Genomic DNA, 10,323 nt, shown 5'->3' with positions numbered 1-10,323 from the left:
TACTCCTCCGGTCCTTAATATAAAACTCATTTAACTAATTTGATTAGATTAAGGAAGTTAGGTAAGTTAGTTAATTATAAAAAATATGACACATTTTTCCTAAACACCATAATCATCTTTTTTAATACCCCCTCCTCTCTTCTACTTGATTATGGTTGAGGGAGTATCCATAAGGATAATTTAGAGAAAATTGATAAATATGATAAATGGGTCTTATATTTAGGACCAAAACCAACTTAACAATTGGGTCCTATATTAAGGACCGGAGGAGTATTACCGTTGTGTGGACAATTAAACCTGTCAATGGAATTTAAAATACATTACATGATGACAATTTTGACGAAAATATTTGATTATATGAATGGAACATTTTAAATCCTATGTATCCATATTTTTATGTGGTGGTTTTAATAGCTTGACATTGGGAACAAACTTTAAATTTAATCTTTTGTGACTCCTTGTGAAATTAGAATGATATTTTTAATTCTAATTTATAATTAGAATGGGAGGAGATATTGGTGTGAAATTCTAATTTAATTAGAATTATTATTGATAAGGTATGTAAATAATTTTTCTATATTTGAAAGTGTGGGGTGCCTAAAATGTAGGGTACCTTACAGAAGTAATATTGATGGAGAAAAATACGTTTTAGTTTATTTCAAATGTGTTAGTCTCATTTTGGAAATCTCAATATATGTGTTGTGATTGAAAAAAATAATAATAATAATCATAACTGGAGGCTTTGTTATTTGCTATTGAGAGCAAATTTTGTAAATTATCAAATTTTTCTGTGTTGCTTAAAACAAGCACTATGTGGATATAAAAATTTAGTCATTTATCTAGTGCAGAGATAAATGTGCTTTAATTTTCATAATATCATTATTTGTGGATAAATAATTTATCTTGATATAAATATGTATGAGTATGCACAACTATTACGAATATTGAATGTGGATATAAAATATTATCTATAATGTTTTGTTGCTTCAAAATTTAATATGAAAGCATGGGTGAAAGTGGTTGTAAGTGTTGAAATCATAAAGGAATGAGATTTTGAGAGAAATGGTTTTAAAAGCTTGGTTTTTAAGAACCAATATGTAAATATTGCTTATGATACTAACACTTTGTTTGAGGGAGTTGTGCAGCTCAATTTGTGTATGCACAAATTTTTGAGATTTTGTTGCATTAAATTAACTTTGTGATGTAACTTTTGATGAACACATTTAAATATGGAGTCCTATGAGGGAAATGAAATACTTGAGGGATACCATAAATTTTGGTGTCATGTGCAGTGGATTCCCGTGGTGTAGAGATACACAGATGTTAACTGAATTTCAGTTTATATGAAAGAAATTCACTAGTGATCATTCAACTTTAGTGGTGATTAGAGGCTAAGATGCTAAAAATTTCTTAGCAGATGTTTGGTGTAAAACCAACACTTGTCGATGAGTTGTGATTGCTAAATGGCAATAATCATTGTAGAGAGAACAATGGTGCAAGTGGAAATCACTTGAGATACAATGTGAATAAGCATGCTTAAAAATTGCGGAGGTATCTTAATCAATTTTATGAGATCAAAGTGGACCTAGCGGATCTGTTAATAACCCTAAGAAGAAACAAATCAGTCGAGAGGAATGGGACTAAAGCCACTTGAAATTGATAGCGATGGCAACCTAACCTTTGTGATTGGTGATGCCATGAAAAAGGTTCAATAGGTAAAAACAAGTCGTTTATTAGTTCTGCTAGCATTAAAATAAATTATTAGTCCCTTCCTATGGCATTAAAAAGCGCTAGAATGCATTTTGGTGAGGCTGAACGAAAGCTCTTAATGATTTCATAATCCTACGGGATGATGTGCTCATTGCATGTACATTTAATGAAATCACCTCTACGAATGTGGAGTGGGGCCGCTCCTATGAAATCGTGGCAAAGTCTCTAAAGCATTCATATTATGTACCAGGCACGCACATGGCCGTCTTAATGCGCAAAAACGCCGTTAACAGTAAAAATGTGGGGGTATAATCTGACTAATAATGCTTCTAGTATACACCCAAGAGATGTGAGTTTATAGTCCATAGGACCATTGACATCTCTGTATACTATGTGTTATTGGTCTAGGTTTGGTTTTAAGTCCCAAGGACCACCAGATACAACGGTTACACTCATATATGTAACTCAATTGAAGGTACTTTCTTTGACACATGTGGGGGATTGTTGTAAATAATGTGTGTAGATGTGTCAAAGGAAGAGTCCCACATTACTTGAAATTGTGAGGGTCTAGGTAATAAGTTATCTCAGACTACTAAATGGGTCAAGAGGAGAAGTTAGCTCACATGCACAATAGGCCACCAGAGACAAATCCGACAATTTCTCTTTACCCCTTGTGCACGAGTCAAATGCGGTATTGGGCACTTTATTGGAAATATCTATCTAAATGTTCATGACAATTATGTCTCTTCAGTGTTCGTAATCGAATATTTTATTCATCTTAAATAGTCATTAAACAAGTTAATGATGATTTGAAACTACTCCTTTAATTATGAATTAATTCTCATTAAATGCATTTAAATGTGCCCAATGGTATTTGATCCATAGCCTATAAAAAGGGCATGAGATAGAAGTTCAAAGTAGAATGCCATCTGAGCTTTCAGACAACTCTTTTCCCTCTGGTGTTCTACCTTACTGAGTTCTTTTATCTTTCGCTATTCTGCTAACCCTATTCTTACTGGAAGAATCCGTTTCATCTTGGGAAGTGCCACTTCTTGCTTTGCAGGTAGTTACAGAATAACTCTTAAGGACAGTGTCTATAAGACACAACAGATTTACCATTTCTCTGTAGGTATTGTCGTCAACAGGGTTTGCATAGCATTATAGAAAAGGTGGAAGATCTGCTGGATTTTGGAGAATTTAGGTGCTGCAACCAACAAGAACTCTATTTGACAGACGAAATTGGATAAACATTGGATGTCGTTGTGATGGAGAAGTAATGCTCAATTGTGTCCTATACGGTTTTTGGAGAATCAAATATTTGTTCTACTGAAACTCACTCATATTTTCATTGGGACAATGAAATAAATTCATACTTTATTGGACACACGTGATACAAAAGAAAACTTAAGAAATATCGAATCGATAATGACACAGAAACCATCTTTCGATATCTGAAACAGAGTTCTTGTCCTAATACAAAACAATCGCTTACAATAATTCTTGAAAGAACAAAAACAATGACTTGAATTAGACTCAGTCACATTTAAAACAAGTATAACTGACAACATCCATCATTCTCATAGAGGAATGAATTAGCAAGAGATGTAGATTACCCATTGGCTGGGTAAGGAAGCAATAAAATATCAAGATAAGTTTTTGAATCTGTGAATTATAGTGACACCTATTTCAATGACTGTTTATCAGTCGATCATGCATAGTAACACATGCCAAGGTTTCTAACACACCACAGGGGCTGAATTGGCTCCGCCCCTATACCTCTTCTTACCATTCTGTATCTCCATTCATTCAATCTATCTGTGGCCTCTGCATATCTCCTCATACCCTTCTTATCTCTGTTCCCGGACCACAACGACTCAGCCATCGCCAATGTTCTCGGCCAAACTCTCGAATCCAAACCAGTTTGATCTGCTTGTTCAGACCACAATGCCACTTCCCCACCAAGAACCAGCTTTGCCTCATCTTCACTTAAACCATACGTGATATCATAGTTATAGATAAGTTGCCAGGTCTTGTAGGGTCCACACCAGGACCCTCCATGCCCTTGATCTCCACTTTGAATAACATACCGGGAATCATTCCCAACAAAATCCCCATGTCCACAGTCCAGATAGTAGAAATCTGCAGACGAAACAATGGTTCGGTATCCAAAAGAAACAAGGCGCTTCGTGTTGTCGTGTCCGTTGTTCCATGTCTGTAGAATCACATTTTCTTTAGGAAGCATTGTGGATGGAACATGAACTTGGTCGGATAGGAAAACATCTTCCCAATAGACCACAGTTCGGTTGAGGGATAAGATATAAGGGAGAGTAGAATTGATGAATGTCTCAAGAAGTTGGTTGGAGGTTCCATTGTTGGCTAGGAACGCTTGAATTGTGGGATCGGTTTTCCAGCAAGCTGGGATGACCTCATCAGCACCACCATGATAGAATGGTTCTGGAAATAATGAAGTAACATCCTTTATGACATTCTTAAGTACAATGTAGGTCCTAGGATTTAAGGGATTTAAATGTCCTGTTCCAGGTTCTGCAGCAAGTGCATCACCACCCGGCGGCATCCAGAACATGTTGGCACATGTTACAATATCTGGATATGCCAATGCCCAAGATCCTGTGTGCCCTGTCCATTCAGAGGTTCTTTAAATCAGTAATCATGGTAATCTGAAATTTATGAACATTGACATAAAATGAGACCCGATAGATACAGATCCTGTTCAGCCTGCCAATTCACATTTTCTTTTGAACAGTAACCATCATTGCCTCGATGGATACTGACCCAAATATGATACATCCAAAATATAAAATGTCTATACACGGGTGTCAAAGAAATATCAAATACATTGGGATTTGTTTTTCAAGCATACGAGCCTTATGGATCATGATACCTAGTAACATCACTGACTTATGTGAAAAGGGCATGCTTTTATATTAGAATAAAGGTTATTTCAAAGTATCAGACCCCAAGTTGTAAACTTCAAACTAGAATATTAAACAAGAAGTGTTAATTAACTAATAATCAAAAGGTCTTATGAGTAGAATGATTTATTAGTCCTCATCATTCTGTGCGCACCTTCGAACTTAAAAAAATGGGCACTCCCCTGCCCGACTTTCCAGTAACGCTACTCACAATAACACATCAACTCAGAAAATATAATTTGAACTGTTAGATACGAATGTTAAACACATCAAACACAAGATATGACCGGTCTCAATCTTCAAAACTTCCGTTTGATAAAGCTGAATTATGCTGAAGTGGGTAAAACGGCATTCTTTTGGAATGCCAACAGAAAACGTTACTTATCCAAAGGTTCTAAACATTCATGTCCTAAGAGAAGTATAGAACAACTAATTGTATCAACCAGCCACTTCTTTTTGGTGGTTTTGGGGGATCTCAATCATTTTTTTCTGTTCTTACTCAGTGAAGTTTTTAACGAGTAATATTCAGCCGATCCCGAGGTTGTAGGAGAGATCAGCCCAATTAGTTGCATCCAAATAACTAGATCTGCGGTTATGGCCTGTCACAAAATCAAAGCTTTACAGTTTCAATTAGAACATGATCATACTATATATTTACATACAGACAAAACCAAATTCTTCTATTTTTTATTTCATAGTACAGATTTTAACAAAGGATGATTACATACTTGGTGGGCAAACAAAGGGATAATCTGACTCGGATACTCAGCACATAATCTCAGTCTTTTTTTTTTTTTTCATCAATGTTTCTCCGTTTTACTGGGATAAAAAATATTTGTTTTCATAAATAATTTTTGTTCAATTTTAAGTTTAAAAAAAATGAAAGCTTTTGAGCTATGTAAGGATATACCTACATACTCTCAATTTTTTTTTTTTTTTGAAAAGTCATGCTCGTGGTCTTAAAATTATTAGCAAGGAGCCTCATATTCAAAAGAATAAAAAATATTCGTCACTTGAATGCATGCTATTAAAACCCAACTCAGATCCGCTAGTCAAACTAGTCAAAGAACTACTTTCTAATGAGTTTTAAGATTACGTTTGGTATGGAGTATTGAAAATGAGGGATAAAGATTGGGATTAGAGTTGAAAACATATGTTAAAAGGATACTTAGTATGAGTGATTTCTTATTACATGGGATTAGGTAATCCCATATAGACAGGATTGGAGAATACCACTTCCCCTCATAGTATTCTCTAATCTCACATATATGGATTTATCTAATCCCAAGTATCATATAATTACCCATACTAAACACTCTTTTAATATAGTTTTGTACTTTCAATCTCAATCCTTATCGCTCATTTTTAATCTTTCGTACCAAACGGGACCTAAGAGTTTTGAATAGGTCAATCGCATTGGACTTTATATTTTTACCAAGTCTAAAGCAATATCGTCTTAACTTAAGGAAAAAAAAAATTGCAGTTCATCGTGTCCATGCATGTTTTAGTAACTGATTCTGTTGAATTATATGTGATCCAGTGGTATTTGTTATATGCAAAAAGTGCTTTTATGCAATTATGATAAAACTCTTCTCACTAACATGTTTTAGTAAAAATTATGTTTAAAACAATGGTTTAGAAACACCTTATACAAAGATATTCTATTCATTTGTAAACTAATATACTTTTTATTTAAATATTATTATTATATATAAATATTTTTATATGTTTTAATTAATTTAATCCAATTCAACTATGATTGTGCGCAGACCATTAAACCACTGATCACTGATCCCAAAACTACCACTTTTATCGGTCCAATTTTTATTGTTAGGCATGGATGTCGGGTGTGCACTGATCCGGGTAAAAAAAATGATTAAAACAAAATTGGGGGCCCCCCGTCAAATTAGATATACTAACCAGGTGAGTCAATTTCAGGCAGAACTCTAACCCCATGATCAAGCCCAAATCGAACAATCCTTCCAACATCGGCGGGAGAATACTGCATATCGGAGCCATACGACCCCTTATCGGCCAAATCTGGTTCCGAAGGCACCACCAACGGAAAAGAATGCGAGTCCGTAATGTGCCAGTGAAACACGTTCATCTTGTTCATACCCATCGCCGAAATCATCCTCAGAATATCCTCCACCGGAAAGTAATTCCTCGACGTATCAAGCATAGCGCCTCTGTGAGCGAAAATCGGCGCATCCCAGACGTACACTTCCACCGCCACGCGCGTCGGATTTCCCCATATGAGCTGCGAGAACGTCTCCAGGCCTCGGATGGCGCCCCACGGCGTCGCGGCAGTGAGATTGGCGGGTCCGGTTGCAGGGATTGTGAGAGAATAGGACTCATCGACGCCGTGGTGGAGTGGAGCGGCGGGTTCAGCGACGGTGATAATGAGGGATTGTAAGGGAAGGGTGTGGGTTGAGAAATTAACTGCGGAGGGAGGGACAAGAGGACGGTGATGCTCGGTGAGGATGAGGCGGAGGTAGCGGCTGACGGCGGCGGCAAGGTGTATGTGGCTAGGGACGTTGGTGGTGGTGATGGTGAAGGAAGGGGAGAGCAGAGTAGCTTGTTGAGGTGAAGGCCATTTGATAAGTCTTGGTTGGGGCCACACTGTAATGCTGGTGGTGGTGCCAGCAGCAGAGTGCACATTCCCCTGAGCAATGAATATGCATAGTGCCAGCACAAGAAGTGCTAGGGAATATGCATTGTTGGTGGAATTGAGTGGACTTGGTGGCCTTGGCCTGTGCTTCAATATATACTAAAATTTTCAGGAAACAGATTATGAGCTCTCGTCCTAAATAAACATAGAAGTAGATGAGAAATTAAATTTAATTCTAAATATAAAATTTAATTATTTTTTATATTTATAAATTTTTTTAAAGAATCCATATTCATTGTAGATACTAAGAGGCTTCATTTTTTTTTTGGCCACCTAGGAGGCTCCAATTAAATAGTATTCTCTAATACACATAATTAAAAAATATTATTTAGAAATATATATTTATCACAAATAATTAAATTAACTAATTTTTTGGTATTTATAAATTAATTATGAAGATTTTATATTAAGAATTGGATGCAGCATGTACAGATACATATATAGCTTTCTTTTTAAGCCAAAAGAAAAAATTACTTCAGATGAGTAATTACCATGCTTGGTTTGGCTGGGGGCTGTTAGATAAGATTGAGTTTAGAAGGAAGAAGTAATAATAACAACAAGGTTAGGAAAGCATTTAATTAATCGAATCTGATAACTAAACAATAGATGCATGTATTAAAAATAAATTAGTTTAAACGTCAAGAATGGGTGATGTAAGGCCAAACAAAAAACAAAACCAGATTGGTTTTCCTTATATTTTTTTATTTGATTCATTTTCAACTATTTTTTGGCCAACAATTTATGCGGATATATTCAATCCAAAACATAAAAATTTATATAAAACAAATTTATTGATAAATTATTATAAGTAACGTGATTCACCGCAAATTTAATATGAAATATACATGCGTTTCACAATCTTAATTCTTAAGTCTATATTTCTCCAAAAACAAAAAAAGTGGTTAACATTATATTCAGAAAAATATCTTAAAAAAAAATATTAATTCTTAAGAATGCGCATGCTCTTCAATATATTGACTTTAATGTAAATTACATTATTATTATTTTTTAAAAATAGACGTGTAGACAGATGCTTCGTGTACGTATAGGATAATAATTATAATAATAATTAGTCTCTCTAATATAAAATATAATTCAAATCTTTGAAAGAAAAATACTTCACATAAACTTAGGGAAAAATTAAAAAAAAGTTAAATAAAAATAAACTTTTTTATCGATTTTTCTTAATAAGTGGGTTAATTTATAACACCTAACTATATAACTTATATTTTGAAGCATAATATATATAAGTCTTTGAGATATGATGAAAAGGACATGGAACCAAAGAAAAAGAGTGAAAAAATGGAGAGAATTTTTCAAAAACAAAATCTTTGAATTTTAAATTTTTAAATCAATCTTATTTATTATACTTTAATAATAATTCATAATATTTTAAAAACAAATGACAACACATTTTTATAATATTTCTAATTTGAGACTTTAAAATTTTAAAGATATGTCTTAAAATTTTTTCCCTTAAAAATAGAAAGGTGAGATAGAAATTAGAAAAGTGATGTATATGTGTGAACCAGTAGCTTTTGTTTTCTTATATTTCATTTTTTATTGGTTGGACTTTTTGACTCATCTGACACTTCCGATGTTCCCACGAACGGTCCATTTGTTTTCCTGACAAGGCGTCTTGGCGTTAATTGAAGTGTTTCAACTTTAAGCTCGTCCCGGCGAATGCGAACAAGGTAATCATCCAGGCTTTATATAAAATAAATATATTACTCTTTTGTTCTTGTCTTTACATAGTCTTCATCCTTGTTTTCTTCTTCTTTTTTCCGAAATTCAGTTTGATCTTATTCTCTCTTTTTTTTTTAATGTTTAGAATAAGTTTTTCGGACCTAGTTTTGAAAATTAAAAATTAAAAAAATATGTCTGAATCCTTAGTTATATGTATATGTGTGTATATAGATATAGATATATATATATATATATATAAAAGCAATTAAGCGAAAGCAGAATGGATAATTTTTGTATTTATAAAAAAAATGTTTCTCCACATATTCTCTAATTTTATAGAAATAAATTAACAAAAGACCAAAGAGATGTTCTGTTTTTTTTCAAAGAACAATTTTTATTTTTATTTTTATTTTTTTCTTTTTCAAAACTACATGTAATAAAAGCACATTTTTAACAAGTTTTTTTTTCTGTTTTTTTCTCAATAACAAAAAACCGTTATACAAGGAAAAAATACTGTGCTTTGTTTAAATTTTTTTTTTCGCCCTCAGTGTGTGGCAAAAGGCAAGCACCGTATGATAATGCGTGAAGTTATGATGATGAATTGGATTAATTACGTTAGTCTCGCGAAAAAGATTCAAGACGCCAATAGAAATATTAAATTTAAAAAGTATAAAATAATTGTTAAATTTAACAGATAGTAGTGCATAACAATTATCTCATAAATGTAAAATAAATATACCAACTATTTTAAAGTTAAAATTTCTTAAAAATTGTTAAACAGCATTATGTATAAAATAATATCGTGCTTTGTTTTTTGAATTAATAAAATTGACTTGTTTGTCTAAAAAAAAAATACCTCTTCAGATAAATCATCTCATATATTGATATTAATAATTGTTTCTAATTTACAGCATATTGGAATATTATTTTCACACCTTCAGTTACTTTGTGGAAAGCATTCGAAGGCAATCCTCTAGAAAATTTCTTAACAACCAAGGCACTCAATCATTTGATTGAAACAAGTAACTTATAAAGAATGATTAAGACGTTTCTTGAGTCCCCCTTTGTTCTTCCACAGCAAACTAAACTAAGCTTCACAATAAAAATTATGTTAATAAAATTTAAAAAAATAATACATTTTATTCAATCTCTAGTCACAATTCATATACTCTTGTATTATGAACTCCGATCAAAATTTCATATAATTTAGTGAATGATATAAATTTTGAAACATGACCTTGGAGTGTTGTTTTCGTCTCATTAAAGACATGGAAAATATCAGTTGCCGGCCTCACCAAAAATTCAAAGATTTTTATTTGACGG

The 10,323-nt window shown here is 33.3% G+C and overlaps 1 protein-coding gene across 1 annotated transcript; it reads right to left on the bottom strand.

Annotated features, from left to right (window-relative positions):
* Positions 1 to 3,255: 3,255 nt before the first annotated feature.
* On the bottom strand, positions 3,256 to 7,808 carry LOC114731405 (beta-hexosaminidase 2). Its single transcript, XM_028918554.1, has 3 exons — positions 7,789 to 7,808; positions 6,564 to 7,396; positions 3,256 to 4,347 (listed from the first exon to the last, which is right to left on the bottom strand). The coding sequence occupies exons 1-3, from the start codon at positions 7,806 to 7,808 to the stop codon at positions 3,419 to 3,421; spliced, it is 1,782 nt and encodes a 593-aa protein (XP_028774387.1). The 3' UTR covers positions 3,256 to 3,418.
* Positions 7,809 to 10,323: the final 2,515 nt, after the last annotated feature.

This window comes from Neltuma alba, unplaced genomic scaffold (genome assembly GCF_004799145.2).
Source record: "Neltuma alba isolate B1F8T4 unplaced genomic scaffold, ASM479914v2 tig00012826_pilon, whole genome shotgun sequence".
Classification (NCBI taxonomy): Eukaryota; Viridiplantae; Streptophyta; class Magnoliopsida; order Fabales; family Fabaceae; genus Neltuma; species Neltuma alba.
The sequence above is the reverse complement of the archived record's forward strand: the minus strand, read 5'-3'. Positions and strand labels throughout refer to the sequence as shown.

Excerpts from the sequence above, each read along its gene's own strand:
- LOC114731405 (XM_028918554.1), bottom strand. The coding sequence starts at position 7,808 with ATGGTAATTACTCATCTGAA. Across the intron at positions 7,397-7,788 it reads ATGGTAATTACTCATCTGAA|GCCAAGGCCACCAAGTCCAC; the intron begins GTAATTTTTTCT and ends ATTGAAGCACAG. Across the intron at positions 4,348-6,563 it reads GCCTGAAATTGACTCACCTG|GGCACACAGGATCTTGGGCA; the intron begins GTTAGTATATCT and ends CTGAATGGACAG.